The 17354-nt window shown below is 56.2% G+C and overlaps 4 protein-coding genes across 5 annotated transcripts; all 4 read left to right on the forward strand.

Moving 5' to 3' along the window:
- Nucleotides 1-2072: 2072 nt before the first annotated feature.
- On the forward strand, nt 2073-4820 carry ABB37_06700 (hypothetical protein; the record flags this gene model as incomplete). Its single annotated transcript, XM_015805067.1, has 1 exon — nt 2073-4820. One exon carries the CDS (start codon nt 2073-2075, stop codon nt 4818-4820), a length of 2748 nt encoding a protein of 915 aa, XP_015656360.1.
- A 712-nt stretch (nt 4821-5532) lies between these two features.
- ABB37_06701 (hypothetical protein) lies at nt 5533-9132 on the forward strand (the record flags this gene model as incomplete). The annotated part of the gene is made up of 1 exon (XM_015805068.1): nt 5533-9132. Exon 1 carries the CDS (start codon nt 6229-6231, stop codon nt 9130-9132), a length of 2904 nt encoding a protein of 967 aa, XP_015656361.1. The 5' UTR covers nt 5533-6228.
- Nucleotides 9133-9582: 450 nt separating this feature from the next.
- ABB37_06702 (unspecified product) lies at nt 9583-14549 on the forward strand (the record flags this gene model as incomplete). Of its 2 annotated transcripts, none has more annotated exons than XM_015805069.1 (1): nt 9583-14549. In XM_015805069.1, the coding sequence occupies exon 1, from the start codon at nt 11487-11489 to the stop codon at nt 14547-14549; it is 3063 nt and encodes a 1020-aa protein (XP_015656362.1). In that variant the 5' UTR covers nt 9583-11486. The 2 variants fall into 2 exon arrangements, with proteins under 2 accessions (XP_015656362.1, XP_015656363.1); XM_015805070.1 differs by having other exon boundaries at nt 9673-14549.
- Nucleotides 14550-15346: 797 nt separating this feature from the next.
- ABB37_06703 (hypothetical protein) lies at nt 15347-16835 on the forward strand (the record flags this gene model as incomplete). The annotated part of the gene is made up of 1 exon (XM_015805071.1): nt 15347-16835. The coding sequence occupies exon 1, from the start codon at nt 16140-16142 to the stop codon at nt 16833-16835; it is 696 nt and encodes a 231-aa protein (XP_015656364.1). The 5' UTR covers nt 15347-16139.
- Nucleotides 16836-17354: the final 519 nt, after the last annotated feature.

Consider the following 17354-nt stretch of genomic DNA (forward strand, 5'->3'; position numbering starts at 1 on the left):
TATATGTGTGCTGCTTTCCCTTCGTGTTGTTGTGCCGCTACGGATGCCGCGGATGGTCGCAGCTCCGCCTACGGCGTGCAAATGGTTGTGTGCTTATTTCGTCAGCAAAACAAACAAACGAAGAGAAATCAAGGTGGCTTGCTGTCTCCTTCTTTTTTTTTCTTCTGTGTGTGTCGTCGTGCTGGGTTGAGCCGTTTGCTAAACTGTTGAGATGAGTTGCAGAACTGTGTTTTTGCTCTTCTTCTTTTTCCCCCGCGCGGACTACACTTTCCTTCTTACGCGATTTCATCTCGGAGAATGCCAAATATGGTGGGTTTCTTAGCGAAGAACTTCTCTGTTTGGCATCAACATTGTTTTCTCCGTGATGTGCTGACGAGCATACCTACTGCCAAGCGCAGGGCAAAAAGAAAAGAAAAAGAAAAACAACAACGCCAACGAAAAATGCAAACCAAACAAGACACTTTTTGCGGCAGCACAGACAGTGCAAAGCGTCTTCGCCTTCCACGTTGTGAAGCAGCGCGTGTTTTTGTTTTTCCCTTTCCTGCAGACAAGTTGATGCTGCAATAGCGGATGGAAAGAAACCGCAGGGGAACAGATTCTTTCCGCGTCTGTAGTGAGACGGGCCAATAGTCAACAAAAGAATCACACGCTGGATCTACGTGATTTTTTACAATAAATTTCCCATCTCACGTCGTTGTATCCTAAACAAGTTGCGTCAGCAGCTCGGGTACCACCTGGCCGTATCTCTCTCTCTCTAACCCACTTATTCCCTTCCGCTTCTCTTGTCTGCCTCCCCCCCCCCCTTGCTGACGTTTCTCCCTCGTTGGGTCTGCTGAAACGGTCACTCAGAGTTTAAAGAACTGCCACTCAAGTTCGCGGAAATACCGAGCTGTTTACTCACACAGGAAGTATTTTTGCCTTCTCACCCGTCGCTCTATTCACGTGTGATATATATATATATATAGGCGTTTGAAACGAATCTAGACCTCCCGTTCCCAACTCATTTCTCTCTCGTTTTCTCTGTTGTGGAATTGAGCTTTTAAACTGACGCGGTCAGCGTCCATTTGACGCACCCGTCTGTTTGTCTGGTTTCGATATTTCTGCACTGCTCCATCTGATACGATTCAGCTGAACATCACCGTTCACCGTCGCTTCCACTCTTTTCATTCGCTTTTGCTGTGTTTGGTACAACGCGAGAACACACCTTTTCCTTTGCTCCACCCGCAAGTCTCACAGACTTCACGGAAAGCACCTTTGGCTTTTTCATTAGAGACTGTTCCGTTAACGCTGTTCGTCTGTCTTTTTTTCTGGGTTTCGTATTGTTCTCGTATTTGGCGCTTCACGCTTCATTGACTACATCATTGAATTTTTTCTTTTCAATTCCAGGCGTACGGATTGGGTTATCGCCGCTTTCGCCGCTCCTTGTTTCATTGTTCCTTTCCCACGAATCAGCGTATATATATATATATATCTTCCTGTGTCTAGCTTCTTCTCTCTTCTCTCTTCCTTCTTTTTGCTTGTTGTCCCCTTGCACGCGGTTGTCGCAAGTGGTCTGTGCGTTTCAGCCGCCACGTCCGCCGTTGAGGTCACAACTGGAGTAATTCGTCAACGTCTCGATTGCGTGCTGGCGAAGGTGCGGTGCCGTGTGTAGATCGGCGACAACTGCAGAACGAAGAAACCGTGCAAAGAATCCTCATCACAATAAAGAAATATATAAATAAATCAGAAAGCGAACGACGCGGGGGATTGACGCTTAGAAAGAACGGACGCCACAATACACGTAAAAGGTAGCTAAAAGTCCCTCAAAAAAGAAAAAGCGACGTTTTCGATTTCCTTATTTATTTTCTTGTCTTCTTGCTGTCGTAGCTGAGAAGCATATCAACACGAATAGGTATCACCCTGTTTCGGCGAACACAACCAGCGAAAAAACAACAACCTTGCTTCACGTTTGGTAGAGAGAATTGCAGGTCAGCGGGGTAAACCAACGCTCTTCTACACTCTCCAGCGACCGTCGTTGTGGAAGGAGAACACAGCGAAAAGGAAAGAAACGATTGGATAGCACGGACTCCGTAATGCTGCCTTACAGCCGTATCCGCGGGAACAGGGAGGTCCCGGAGAGCGTCCACGTGCGGCTGCCCGACACGCTGCCGCCGCATCTACCTCCGACCGCGTCTCGCAGGCGCCTCGGCAAGCCAAAATCCACCCTCCTCTCCGTCGCCTGTGGGACACTCTTCGTGGTGGCGGTGGTCACCGTGTACGTCTTAACTTCCTTCTCCAACTCTATGGGGGCGCTCAGGGTCGACAAGGCGGAGGCGGAAAAGGGTTCTCCAGTTCCCACCGTGGCCTTGACTCCTCAACCAGCCACCGGCACGTCCGTGGAACCCCCAGCGACGACAAGGACGCAAATTCCTACTCCCGTGTCCCCGCACCGGTACGTAAATGTGTTTGACCGACAGGACACCCGCACCGCACGTCCCGAGCCGGTGTTTGACGATGTGATGAGCCAGTTCGAAAGTGGCGAGTACGCGCCGGAGGAGCCGGCTCGCTTGCCTGGGCTTACCATTAACCGGCGCACCTACACCCCACAGGAGCTCTTACAGCTCTACGGCAACACCGACTACATCTACAGCTTTGTGAACGGCAGCGAGATGAACCATCACTTCCGCAAACGCACGCTGGGGGACTGCATCGGACAGTTCAGAGAACTGGAGAACGCTGTGTACGCCCACGGCGGAGAACTCTCGTCGGGGGTGCAGCTGCAGCACAAGAGTACCGCACCGGCCTGCCACGCGTCGTATTTGAAAAAGATGACGGAGACGGCGACAATAGCGGACCTCTTTAAGATCTTGCCCAACCACATCCGCCCCGGCATTGGTGACCGCGAGACCGACGAGCTGCGGCACAGCATTCGCAGTCTGGAGCAGCACGTCCAGTGGCACCGCGGGCGTGTGGTGATTGTGTCGCCCGGGCACCACCCGGACGTGGGTGGACGGCGCGAGGAACTTCCTTGCCGGTGTGTGCGGTGCGCGTCCGTGCAGGCGCTGCGCTCGCGTACGACGGTGCACCAGGACGCGGTGATGCCGTACGGGATGCGGCTGACGGTCGACTCGCACGTGATTGAGCAGCACATCTGGCGTGTGCGGAACACGACCGCCGTGCACGTGTACATGAACGACGACTACTTCGTGAACCGCGACGTGGCCATCACGGACCTGTTCAACCAGTACGGCGGCACCATTGTGCGGGTAGAGAAAGGCATCCTGCGTAATGGCCAACTCGGTCCCGAACAGGGCGGCACATGGGGCGAGGGCGTGCGTCACACACAGCTCTTCAACATTATGGAGCTGGACCTGCGCCACGACGATTACCTTCCCGAGGATCTGCTGAGCAGGTGGACTGCCGAGCGAGCGGAGAATCACGTAGACTTGTCGGTGCCGCTTCTACCCGTCGCTTTAAACGACATCGTCGATGTGGCGCACGGCTACACGGCGGCGGAGAATTGGCCACGCTCAGTGCCTCCGCGCCGCTACCGCCGCTACGCCACCCACGCCCCCTTTGTGTACTGCACGAACATGTTCCGCTTCATGCAGACGCGCTACGCGCGTGAGTTTGCGCACAACGCCTACCTGCACCGTACTCGCCAAGCACGAGACTTGTACGTGCCGTTTGTGTACAACGCCTTCGTCATGGCGCGGCCGTGGGTCGCCTCGCCGAAATTCCTGCCCTACCTGATGCAGCTGCACCGCAGTCGAGGCCGCACACCCACCGAGGCGCCGCCGTCGGTGGAAATTGCGTTGGACAACTTTGACAGCTGTGGGCAGTCAACGCTGCGTGGCGGACGCCTGGCTTCGCAGTGCCTGTATGGCAAATTCCAAGACAACCTGACGTTGAATGTGCAGTTGACGGAACGCATTCGTGTGGAGGACCCGCTGTACTTCAACATCAACGCCGGCTTCAACTCGGAGGAGGCGTCCAATCAGCTGCGGAAGTTTCTGCACGATAAGTTCCCCACCCCGGTGTATTTGGAGCAGGCACCCGCCACGACTGCGGCAGACCCGGAGGCAGCCGCCGCTGACGGGGACGGGGAGAAGGACGCAACGGCGGCGGCGGCAGCGGCGGCCAACGTGGTGGCGGATGCGGTGCTGCCACCGCTGTTTGATGCGCTGATGGCGCTGCCGGTGGTGGGTGTTGTGTCGTACGAGGAGGGCGTGTGCCCGCTGGTGCGCAGTCTGTCGCTCGCCTTCGCCGGCCACCACCGCGGTCGCGTGCACGTTGCTGTGCAGCGCTACGGAGATGGCGAGGCCGACGAGACGCTGCGCGAGGCCCGCACGCGGCTGAGGAACCGTGTGATCAGCGCGACGCCGGTGCTGAAGTGCGCGTACGGCTCAGCGGTGAAGGTGGCGTCCTCCGCCCGTGGAGAGGGCGTTGCGGACGTGGCGAGGCGCGTGCTGCAGGCGAGCGACGGAGCCGGCGTGGTGCTGCCGTCGACGTGCGGTGCCGGGGACGGTGGCGCTGCGGGGCTGCGCGTGCGTGGGTTTGTGATGGATGCCCGCACGCCGCACGCGCCTGTGACGAGCACCGCTGCGCTGCGTGCTGCACTGTCGATGCCCGGGCAGACGCTTGCGTTGGAGGACTTCCGTGCGGTGCGTGTGGGACCGGATGACCGTGACGTTGTGCTCGTGCTGGCCCGCGAGGACGCCGCGGCGAAGGCGGTGCACTGGATCGACGGCGCATCGGAGAATGATCTGCTCGTCACTTATCCCTTGCCCGTAGAGCAGTACGAGAATCTAGGCGCTCAGCTGCAGTGGTCGCAGCCGTAAAGTCAATAATTTCTCTTTCAAAACTCTCGTTTTCATTTGCTGGCAATGGCACCTGGATTCAACTGGATCGACTCCTTGCGGCTTCCACACCGGCCAGTTACATACATCTGATTTGATCGTGGTTTGTTTTTCTGCGGTGTGCGGGGTGTGTGCTCTCGTCGAGACTGGACTTGCTCGGCAAACAGTGCGATAGCTGGGCAGCCGCGTGCGCCTTTTTGTTCTTACGTAGGAAAGAAATCGAAATTTTTCTTGTGGACAGGGAAGTATCTGTGCTGCACGTGACAATACGAGTGCATGCGTCACCTTTACGTGAGCTCACCGATGCCAGATTTGGAGGAGGGAGTCGTACGAGGCGGAATTCTGTGTTTTCGCTCCTCCTCTGAAACAGGACCCTTAACGCCGGACAGACAGGGAACAGTGGAAACCGGTCAAGGAAACGCCGGTGCATTCGCCATTCACGCGGTGCATGCAAACACACGAAGCCGTGTTCACAGAGGAGTTGGACCGATTCTTTGCATATACACGGGACAACATACATCCCCTTTATTCTCTACGATTCTTGCCCTCCTCTTCATTCTTCTTTTTGATTGTGATACCGTTTTTGTGGTTTAACAAATGCCAATTTGCTCATCACTTTCGTGTCATTGCGTGCGTGCGTGCGTGTGTGCATTCACGCCTGAATTGTGGTTTGAACGGGTACGAAATAAATGGCAGATAAAGCTGGAGAACAAAGAAAGCAACTTGGTGGTTCTGCCCAGGCCCATACGTTTTATTTTTTTATTTTGAGAAAGCATACCCGCGCTCGTTCCTCTTTCCACCCCTCCGAGTCGTACCTGACGAGTACCCTCCCTACATCAACCCTATCATTGTCATACTTCGCTGTCAAGTCGGAGCATCTAGTATCATTGAATTTACTCTTTTTTTTTCCTCTTTTTAAAACAAAGTGTATTTTCCTCTCTTTCGCCGCAACCAGCCACCTTCTGTTCTTTTGACACTGCCGATCTGGTGCAGCTCACAGCAAACGCGAAACCCTCTTTTCTTTTCTTTCGGCCAACAAAGAAGCCTATTTTCGCATCTCCGCACGCTGCCAAAACTACTCGTCCTTTGTAGTTCGAAAAAAGCTGTTGCCGTCACAACTGGTGACACGGAAAGGTGGAACCTCTTTGCCGTATAGCACAACCTTACGCCGTGACGCTTCTATCTGTGAGGCTGCTTTCTTCAAAATTCTTATTTAACGTTCACTTTTTTTTTCTTTCGCTGTCATCACTGCAGACGCATCTTCGCAGTTCGATTTTTACTAGCGCAGTAACCGTAACTAACGGAATAGCTATTTTTTCGTCTTGATATATATACATATATATTTACGCCTGAAAGGTACATAGCTGACCCGCACCGACAACAATCGGCCATGCGTAAAATAAGTTTACGGCACCAGCCCACGGAGCTGCCGCTGCCCATGGGGGGCGCCCCCCGTGCGCCTCTGCGGCGCAACCGGCGGCCGCGCCTGTCGCTGCTCACTCTCTGCATCGTTGCTGGCGCTTTCTTTATCATCTTCGGGCTGGCGATTCTCCGCAGCACTTCTCCCATGGAGGCCTCACAGCGCGTGCGGGACACCGGCCGCAGTGCCCTCACCGCCGAAGAAGGACAAGTTGCAGAGGAGGTGCGGAAGGAGGCGTTACGGCGACAGCAACAGCAGTGGAGTAGCGCGCCCCCGCCGCCTACTCTAACCCTGCCTGTAGTGGCTGACGCTGGCGAGAACACCAAACGCCAGCTTTCCCCAACAGACGCTGCTGTGGTGGTCACGCCGACCACGACCACCACCACAAAGCTCCCCGCACCGCCGACGCCAGACCCCCGAGTCTTCCAACGCACGGGGCGGGAAGGGGAGTATCGGCTCGAGGAACCGGACCGCCTGCCTGGGCTTTCCATCAGCCGCCGCACCTACACCGCTGCCGAGCTGTTGGAGAAGTTCAGCAACGTGGATTACATCTACAGCTTCGTCAACGGGACGGAGGCAAACCATCACTATCGCAAGGAGGTGCGGGTAGCGTGCATAGCCGATGTCTTGAGGGCCGAGAACGAAACGTACGTCTCCGGCTACCCCATGCTGGTAGACTCCGCAGCGACCACAACCACGAACGATCCGCATGGCGACACCCGACGAGAGAACCGCAGCAATCAAGGGCAGCCGACAAACACGGCTGCGGTGAACCCCTTTGCGGCGCTGAGCTGTGTGCCGAAATTTATGTCGGACGGCGTCGACGGTCTGAAAACGGTGGGGAGCTTCTTAGAAAGCGTGGAGGGCGACGCACGCAACGGCGCCGACAACCGCGACCGCGAGACCGACGAGCTGCGGCACAGCATTCGCAGTCTGGAGCAGCACGTCCAGTGGCACCGCGGGCGTGTGGTGATTGTGTCGCCCGGGCACCACCCGACGTGGGTGGACGGCGCGAGGAACTTCCTTGCCGGTGTGTGCGGTGGCGCGTCCGTGCAGGCGCTGCGCTCGCGTGGCACGCATCTGCGGCTGACGACGGTGCACCAGGACGCGCTGATGCCGTACGGGATGCGGCTGACGGCTGACTCGCACGTGATTGAGCAGCACATCTGGCGTGTGCGGAACACGACCGCCGTGCACGTGTACATGAACGACGACTACTTCGTGAACCGCGACGTGGCCATCACGGACCTGTTCAACGAGTACGGCGGCACCATTGTGCGGACGGAGGAAGGTTTCCTTCATGAGGGTGAAGTGGCTGACAAGGGCATTTCCTGGGCACGAGGTGTGCGTCATGCACAGCAGTTTAATATTCAAGAGCTGGACGTGCATCACGAAGATGATCTTCCAGCGAAGTTGGTGGAGATGTGGACGACGCTGGGCCGGCTGGAGAATTCCACCTTCACGGACACCGCCCACAGCTCTCTTCCGGTGCTGAAAGGTTCGAACACGGACGAAGCCGTCGATGTTGCGCGCCTGTTCCCCGCTGAGCCGATGCACTCCACGCCTCTGGAGCCGCGACGTCCTCGCCGCTACGCCACCCATGCCCCCTTTGTGTACTGCACGAACATGTTCCGCTTCTTATCGACGCGCTACGAGCGCGAGTTCGCGTCAGCCGCACTGCACCACCGCGCCCGCGTGGCGGCAGACTTGTTTCTGCCGTTCCTCTACAACGCCTTCATCATGGCGCGGCCGTGGCAGGCGTCCCCTCAGTTCCTGCCCTACCTGATGCAGCTGCACCGCAGTCGAGGCCGCACACCCACCGAGGCGCCGCCGTCGCTGTCCATTTCGTTGGACAACGTTGACGGGTGTGCACCCGCGACTTTGTTGGCGGGACAGGCATCGAATGGCTGTGTCTTCGGGAAGTTCTCTGATGACATAGCCGAAAATCAGCGCGTCGTAGACCTCATTGCCCGCGCAAACCCGCTGTACTTCAACATCAACGCCGGCTTCAAAACGGTAGCGGAGGCGGATCACCTTCGCGCCTACTTGCACGATAAGTTCCCCACCCCGGTGTATTTGGAGCAGGCACCCGCCACGACTGCGGCAGACCCGGAGGCAGCCGCCGCTGACGGGGACGGGGAGAAGGACGCAACGGCGGCGGCGGCAGCGGCGGCCAACGTGGTGGCGGATGCGGTGCTGCCACCGCTGTTTGATGCGCTGATGGCGCTGCCGGTGGTGGGTGTTGTGTCGTACGAGGAGGGCGTGTGCCCGCTGGTGCGCAGTCTGTCGCTCGCCTTCGCCGGCCACCACCGCGGTCGCGTGCACGTTGCTGTGCAGCGCTACGGAGATGGCGAGGCCGACGAGACGCTGCGCGAGGCCCGCACGCGGCTGAGGAACCGTGTGATCAGCGCGACGCCGGTGCTGAAGTGCGCGTACGGCTCAGCGGTGAAGGTGGCGTCCTCCGCCCGTGGAGAGGGCGTTGCGGACGTGGCGAGGCGCGTGCTGCAGGCGAGCGACGGAGCCGGCGTGGTGCTGCCGTCGACGTGCGGTGCCGGGGACGGTGGCGCTGCGGGGCTGCGCGTGCGTGGGTTTGTGATGGATGCCCGCACGCCGCACGCGCCTGTGACGAGCACCGCTGCGCTGCGTGCTGCGCTGTCGATGCCCGGGCAGACGCTTGCGTTGGAGGACTTCCGTGCGATGCGTGTGGGACCGGATGACCGTGACGTTGTGCTCGTGCTGGCCCGCGAGGACGCCGCGGCGAAGGCGGTGCACTGGATCGACGGCGCATCGGAGAATGATCTGCTGCTGACGTACCCGCTGCCGCTGGAGGCGTACGAGGACATGACTACACCGCTGGCTTGGGCAGTACCGTAGATGGAGCCGTGCAAGCGAAGGACGAACTACAGTTTTTTATTACTGAATGTATGCGATCGAAAAGTGTCTCTTGGATAGTGATCCTGAGAAGTTTTCTAACTGTTCTGTTGTCGTAGATGAAATACCCAAGCTTTACACGAAGGCAATGAGCTAGCTGTGGTAGCTGTATGGCACGGAATTCCTACATGAGGGTATTTGCGGTGACAAATGCGTTGTGATGAGATAACTCTTGTGCTTTCGACAGAGAAGTCTCTCCAGGGTCGTGCATGGATGGCGATGGGAGGCATAGAATCCCGTATCGGCGCTGTGGTGCAGAGATGCAGCTGATCTGTGACGGCGCGTCAGCAAGACATCGTCGTGCTGTTGCTCCTGTCCTCCAACTTTCACGGTAGCGTTTTGATATATCACCCCGCTTTTTTCTGCTTTGATCACCTTTTCTTTTCACGTTGCAGTACAATGTTACTTTTCTTTTGAATCGTGTGACCGCCGCCAAGAACACACACACACACACACACACACACGACTCAAAGCCTGATCTGAAGTGATTGTGGCGTGCCGAGTGAGTTCCCCTCCGGGGCCAATTGGGTCTCAACTATGTTCCCTGGTAATGGCATCCATCCTCCCCTTCCTTCTCTTTCCCTTCTCGTTGCTCACGGTTTACACAACATCTAACCACATTGGTTCTCCTTGGCATTCCCTCTTTTTTCTGCCACCCACCCACCCTGCATGGAAACTTGTTATTTTGTTAATTTGAATGGATCGAGGGCTGCAAATTATTCCCCACTAGAGGTCGCACCGACGGTTAGGAGGGCTCCTTGTTGTATACTTATCCCTCCGTTCGTCGCGTGGCCATGCCTCTTCATCGTTTAACGATCCGTGTTATTCTTTTCCCCTTATAAATCAGAATGATCACCTTAAATCTTCTAATTAAAGACGGCGACATCCTTCTACTTTCCTTCTATTTGTTTTCTTCCTATTTTTCTAGAGGTACAGCGCTTGTTCTAAACTAATATAAGCGTTGCGCTTGTGCCCTCCTCTTTTCTTTCTTTTCTACTGATTACATGAGTCTTTAATTCTGTTCTTGCACACCAGGTCGCCTCTGATTGCGTCCCTGGTGGTAGCAAGTCTTGCCACTGGAAATGAACAATGTAATTGCGACGGATATGTTAGAGTTTGGAAGGAGCCAGCGAAGCAGGCGCCACCAGCACATAGAACAGATCCTTCTCCTCCCCCTCTCTCTCTCCAGTTTAGGTGACATTGACGTGAACTGCGAAAAGAGAGAGGACCGACGCGGTGTCTGCACTACTTTTCTCTACGTCCCTCTTCGTGTGCATCGTATGCGGCGCCGGATAGCGTGCGTGACGCGCCGCTTTTTTTTTTCAACCTTGGTTAACTGTTCTGTTTCATTGACGGAGTCAGCTATTATTTCGTTTCTATTATGCCCAAGGCTTTACCTTTTTCGGGTAAACATTTGTTTTCTGTTTTACAAAGAGTGCTTCCGCATGTAAGGTTTCGGCGTTACCATTCAACTTGACTTGTGCAAAGCTTGAGCTACGTAAAAACAAGTGCCGAGGTTGATTTCAATACTGACTGCTTTGTGGAGCCGCAAATTCCTTTTTATTTTCCCATCCATTTCGCTGTCCTCATCTACTGGCGTCAAAAAGGGCAGTAAAGCTCACCTCCGCTACTCACACCTGCTTCTTTTTTTTTGGTTTACCTGACCATTTTTTAATTTGTTTTTAAACTCATTGATCATCATTGAACGTCATCATATGCACGACAGGGCGAAAAGATTGGCAGAGTTCGCATTTGCCGTTTAACCTGTGTAGACTAATTTCATTCTGCGTGCTTATGTACCGAGCATATATGCATATTTTGTGTGTAGGTTCTTTTTTTTTCATTCTTACTCATACCAGTCCAAACGTGCGCCTCGTCGCGTCTCCGCAAGTGAAAACGTAAGGGACACTTTTATTTAGCTTCTGCACGGTGCGGCACTTTTTTTTTGTTTCCTTCGCTTCCTTGTGAATTCATTTAACGAACAGAAAAGGGCAGCCACACTATCTGCTTTGCTGTTCCATCATCTAGACGACTGCGCGGCTTACTTACCGGTTTCTGATCGATCTTAACAAGCACTATTTTTTTCCTGTTCTCCTCTTTGTTGTTGTGGTGTTTCCCTACTGCACATCTACCTCGCACCGGTTGGATTGCAGGTGAGAAGGGACGGCCGAGCTAAAAAACCATCGCCACAACAAGCGAAGGCATTCTTTGTGCTTCTCGTATCCTCTCAGCAACTACTACTGTCGTCAAACTCTTTTCCATTTCCCTTTTTTGAGCCTTACCGTTGTCGTGTAACGATGCTGCCGGGCGGTATGCGCAAGCTCAGCGGGCGGCAGGACTCTTCTTCCTTCTCTCTTCCCGGTGGCGGACTCGGCGGCAGTCCTCGCCACAGAAAGCGTCGCCCCTCCAAGATCGTGTCCTTCGTCGTCTCGGCGGGGTTTGTGGCGATGGCGGTGGCGCTCCTCTACCTTCTTTTCTGCCGATCCGACGCGACGTCCCTCAGCGCACGACGGCGGCCGCGGCCGTCCCCGGTGAGGGTGGATGAGGTGGTGGAGCAGCTGCACCTCGACGCCGAGCGTCGCCGGCAGCGGGGCGAGACATGCAGCTCAGCATCTACGTCTATGCCACCCACGACGGCGGCGCTGGCCACGCAATCCCACACAGGGAAGGAGGAAGCGAAGGTTGGCCTGCCCGCTGATACCGAGACGGCTGCGGCGGTGCAAGCCACTACCCCGCCCAGCACCACCACCACCGTGAAGGCGCCGGCACCCCCGGCGACGGAGGCGGTCCAGTCCGTTGCACCCACACCGGAGGAGAACGGAAATGGGCAGGGGGAAGAGAACGGGGATCGAACTCCAGGGGGCGCTGCACAGGAGCTGCACACTCTCACTGGGCAACGCGAGACAGCAGTGCCGCCTGCGGCTGGAGATGGCATGTCAGCTCCCACGCCCGCCAGTTCCGCAGATCTGCGCACCATCAGTCCGTATCTGCGCCGCCGAAAGCCAGAGTTTCAGAAGGAAGACGGCGAGTACGCACCGGAGGAGCCGCAGCGCCTGCCTGGGCTTAGAATCAACCGACGCACCTACACCGCAGACGAGCTGCTGCGTTCCTATGAGAACACCGACTTCATTTACAGCTTCGTGCATGGGACGGAGGCGAACCACAACTACCGCAAAGAGGTCCGGAAAGCGTGCTTGTGGGCAATTCTGGCGAAGGAGGACGCCGTGTTCGCAGATCTTGGTGCTGAGGCAGCAACAGACGGATTCGCCTCCTTCACGTGCACGCCGTCTTTTCTGCACGGCGGCCACGACTCCGTCAAAACACTTGGAGAGCTGCTGCGCAGCGTTCAGCTGCAGTCCCTCCACGGCGCCGACGGCCGCGATCGCGAGACCGACGAGCTGCGGCACAGCATTCGCAGTCTGGAGCAGCACGTCCAGTGGCACCGCGGGCGTGTGGTGATTGTGTCGCCCGGGCACCACCCGACGTGGGTGGACGGCGCGAGGAACTTCCTTGCCGGTGTGTGCGGTGGCGCGGCTGTGCAGGCGCTGCGCTCGCGTGGCACGCATCTGCGGCTGACGACGGTGCACCAGGACGCGCTGATGCCGTACGGGATGCGGCTGACGGCTGACTCGCACGTGATTGAGCAGCACATCTGGCGTGTGCGGAACACGACCGCCGTGCACGTGTACATGAACGACGACTACTTCGTGAACCGCGACGTGGCCATCACGGACCTGTTCAACGAGTACGGCGGCACCATTGTGCGGACGGAGGAAGGTTTCCTTCATGAGGGTGAAGTGGCTGACAAGGGCATTTCCTGGGCACGAGGTGTGCGTCATGCACAGCAGTTTAATATTCAAGAGCTGGACGTGCATCACGAAGATGATCTTCCAGCGAAGTTGGTGGAGATGTGGACGACGCTGGGCCGGCTGGAGAATTCCACCTTCACGGACACCGCCCACAGCTCTCTTCCGGTGCTGAAAGGTTCGAACACGGACGAAGCCGTCGATGTTGCGCGCCTGTTCCCCGCTGAGCCGATGCACTCCACGCCTCTGGAGCCGCGACGTCCTCGCCGCTACGCCACCCATGCCCCCTTTGTGTACTGCACGAACATGTTCCGCTTCTTATCGACGCGCTACGAGCGCGAGTTCGCGTCAGCCGCACTGCACCACCGCGCCCGCGTGGCGGCAGACTTGTTTCTGCCGTTCCTCTACAACGCCTTCATCATGGCGCGGCCGTGGCAGGCGTCCCCTCAGTTCCTGCCCTACCTGATGCAGCTGCACCGCAGTCGAGGCCGCACACCCACCGAGGCGCCGCCGTCGCTGTCCATTTCGTTGGACAACGTTGACGGGTGTGCACCCGCGACTTTGTTGGCGGGACAGGCATCGAATGGCTGTGTCTTCGGGAAGTTCTCTGATGACATAGCCGAAAATCAGCGCGTCGTAGACCTCATTGCCCGCGCAAACCCGCTGTACTTCAACATCAACGCCGGCTTCAAAACGGTAGCGGAGGCGGATCACCTTCGCGCCTACTTGCACGATAAGTTCCCCACCCCGGTGTATTTGGAGCAGGCACCCGCCACGACTGCGGCAGACCCGGAGGCAGCCGCCGCTGACGGGGACGGGGAGAAGGACGCAACGGCGGCGGCGGCAGCGGCGGCCAACGTGGTGGCGGATGCGGTGCTGCCACCGCTGTTTGATGCGCTGATGGCGCTGCCGGTGGTGGGTGTTGTGTCGTACGAGGAGGGCGTGTGCCCGCTGGTGCGCAGTCTGTCGCTCGCCTTCGCCGGCCACCACCGCGGTCGCGTGCACGTTGCTGTGCAGCGCTACGGAGATGGCGAGGCCGACGAGACGCTGCGCGAGGCCCGCACGCGGCTGAGGAACCGTGTGATCAGCGCGACGCCGGTGCTGAAGTGCGCGTACGGCTCAGCGGTGAAGGTGGCGTCCTCCGCCCGTGGAGAGGGCGTTGCGGACGTGGCGAGGCGCGTGCTGCAGGCGAGCGACGGAGCCGGCGTGGTGCTGCCGTCGACGTGCGGTGCCGGGGACGGTGGCGCTGCGGGGCTGCGCGTGCGTGGGTTTGTGATGGATGCCCGCACGCCGCACGCGCCTGTGACGAGCACCGCTGCGCTGCGTGCTGCACTGTCGATGCCCGGGCAGACGCTTGCGTTGGAGGACTTCCGTGCGGTGCGTGTGGGACCGGATGACCGTGACGTTGTGCTCGTGCTGGCCCGCGAGGACGCCGCGGCGAAGGCGGTGCACTGGATCGACGGCGCATCGGAGAATGATCTGCTGCTGACGTACCCGCTGCCGCTGGAGGCGTACGAGGACATGACTGCGGAGCTGCAGTGGTCCCGGCCGTAAAGACCCCCTCGGTGGCCTTCGGGAAAAAGGGCGCGTACGAGATCAACTGCTCGTTTGATGCACGGACTTGTTTGCAAGCAGCACAAGCGAGCCGGTACGCTTGGGGAACTTGCACGTGGGGAGGGACACCTCCGTACCCGCTGCTTTTATTGTGTGGCTAGCGCCATGCCTGTTAGTGTCGTGATGGCGGAGTGCCGTGTCTCGTGTCCCCTCTTTCTTTCTTTCTTTTTTGGGTTTCCCGAATAGTGTCATTGTACAACGCCTTTACAGCGTTTCAACTCCATACCAGTTGTTATTATTATTATTTTGTTTTATACAGTCTTTTTTCTTTGCATCCGAATTCACTCTCGAACGAGTGGTTTGAGTGCGTTTCATTGACGTTGTTTGTAAGAAGAAGAAGAAAAAAAGAAGAAAGAAAAAAGAGAATGCGCAAGTGCGTTTGTATGATTCAGCGAGGAAACGGAGGTGTCATCGGTAAACCGTGGTTATGCCTCGTGATTATGACGAGAGGGTTGCGTACCAGTTTCTCAGTCGAGGTGGAAGCAGCGGATTCCAGCTCTGCTGGCACCTTAAAGCGGTAGTGGTGTCGAGTAGTTCACTTCTTATGTCGACCTTTACTGGTTCATGTTTGTCAAAGGGAAGTGTTTTATAGCTGGCTGAATGCACTTTCGATGTGTTCTCAACTGTTTTCAATACGTTTCTACCTCTCTCCCATGCGTCTTCATACCTAATCTTTTTTTCTTTCTTTCGCCGTTTGCACGATACCCATTGCGTTCCTTCTTTGTTCATCAATTGAAAGTTATTTTAAAGTTTTTTTTTCTAGGAGAGAAGGTATTGAAGCGAGTGGTGTGAGCTTGTACGGTACGAGTCCGTCTTTCCGCATCTGTCCCTGAGCGCTGCAGCAACAACCACAAAAAGCATCCCGAAAGAGGTCGTTTCAGCTTGCGCATCGCGACATACTCGATTCACTGGTCTGCTGCCCTGCATCGTTTAAGAGCAGTGGGCGAGTACTCACGTGGGTGTTGTTTGGCTTTTCGCGTACAGCCTCTTTGCAATCCTCTTCTCTTCCTTTTTGTTGTTTGTCCAAAACATTTTTAAGGTACGTATATTGTGCTCCTTCAGCTAGTGCGTCGTTCAAAGAAAGAAAGAAAGAAAACGAAGTCAGTGAAGGTTTTTTTCTGTTGCTCGACCATCTCGTCACCTCCTTCCGTGATTCATTTATTTAGTTACACATATATATTTGTTTGTTATTCTTCTTCTTTGTTCTTCGACTGGCTAGATCCCGCATTCTAAGCGGGGTTCTTTCTTTTCGTTTCTTTTCTGAGTAGGTCTGAACGAGCAACGCACGCACACGTAGCGCTACTTTGTATATATGCACTTAGCGTTTATGCGTTTGGCGCCGTCTGCTCTTCTACCGTACCACTGCTCCCCTCCGAAAAAGAAAAGAAAACCCACGCTCTAACGATTGCTCTACTTTTTTAGGCATTTATGTATTCGCGCTTCACCGGCGCACGTACATTCGTTTATTTACCCCTATCAAACACAAAGCCCCCACTCCGGTGACGATAGCGGACTCTCTGCGTTGCAAACATGTTGAGCGTGACGGAGCGGCTGTCGCAGGTACGCAAACGCGCGCACGAGGAAGATGCTTTCGCGAGTGTGGAGGTGGTGTTGGTGAACACGGGCGCCGCGTGCGTGCATCGCGGCGAGCCCCGCAAGCGTCAGAGCAACTGCCCACCAGCGTTGCTGCTCCTCGTTGCTTTCACCGTCCTGCTCGTCATCGTCTACATCACGGGATATCAGCCGCTACAGTCGGCGAGTGAGCGGACGAGGCGGCTGCTGGAAGCGCAGCGGCGGCAGGAGGAAGCTGAGTTCTCGAAACAGCTGTGGGCGGACGTCCTGCGGAGGCGGCTGCAGGAGCAGGCAGCGATTGGGCGGCCCAGCGTTGGCGCCGTGGCAGCCATCGGTGACGACGAGGACGAATGGGAGGGGGAGGCGGTGGGACGCAACAACATGCTGGCGGCAGGTGCGAGTGCGCCACAGGACGAAGCCGTTCCCGACTCCACCACCGTATTCTCTCATCCCTCCTCTCCTATTTCGGCTTCTGCTTCTACTACCATTACTACTACGGATTTACCGAGACCCGCACCGCCAGTTTCTTCGGTTCAGGGCAATAGCACGCGGCGCCGTAGTAATAGTAGCACAAGTGCGCTGTTCCAGAAGGATGATTCTCGTCTGCGTGTGCCCCCCAAAGGGTTTCCTTCAGCGACAAAGGATCATGAATAGTGTATTATGGCCAAAGACAAGCAGAAGGAAAGTTTTTTTTCCCCTCATTATATGTACATGTATTTGAAGTCAGCGGTTGCAAGTCTATCTACTATGCGTAGTTCAATTCGGTAGGCAACCATCTATGGCAAGTCGCGCCTGTGCGGGAGGTTCATCAGGGCGAGAAGAGCTGATTGCAGCGAATACGAAGAAGGAGGGAAAGGCGCGAAACGTAAACCGTGGCGCAGAAAGGAAACCTCATTTTAAATGTTTCAAAGAAGAAAAGGGCTCTTCCCGTTAAAGGACCTGTGCGTTAACGTTAGCCAGAAAAGAATAGTATGTGGTAGTCAGCGGCATCACCGCGAGGAGTAAAAGCGATGCGATTACTCATGTTTCCCACATAGATCAATCTTTTTCCTTCTTAAAAGCGTACTTGTTTTCTTCTTTGAATGGCGATAGGTAATAAAAGTTCCGAGAACAACATTGACGCGGCTGTTATTCATTCGAATACGCCCTCCCCCCCTCTCTCTCTGTGCGTGC

Source organism: Leptomonas pyrrhocoris (genome assembly GCF_001293395.1).
Source record: "Leptomonas pyrrhocoris isolate H10 chromosome Unknown, whole genome shotgun sequence".
Classification (NCBI taxonomy): Eukaryota; Euglenozoa; class Kinetoplastea; order Trypanosomatida; family Trypanosomatidae; genus Leptomonas; species Leptomonas pyrrhocoris.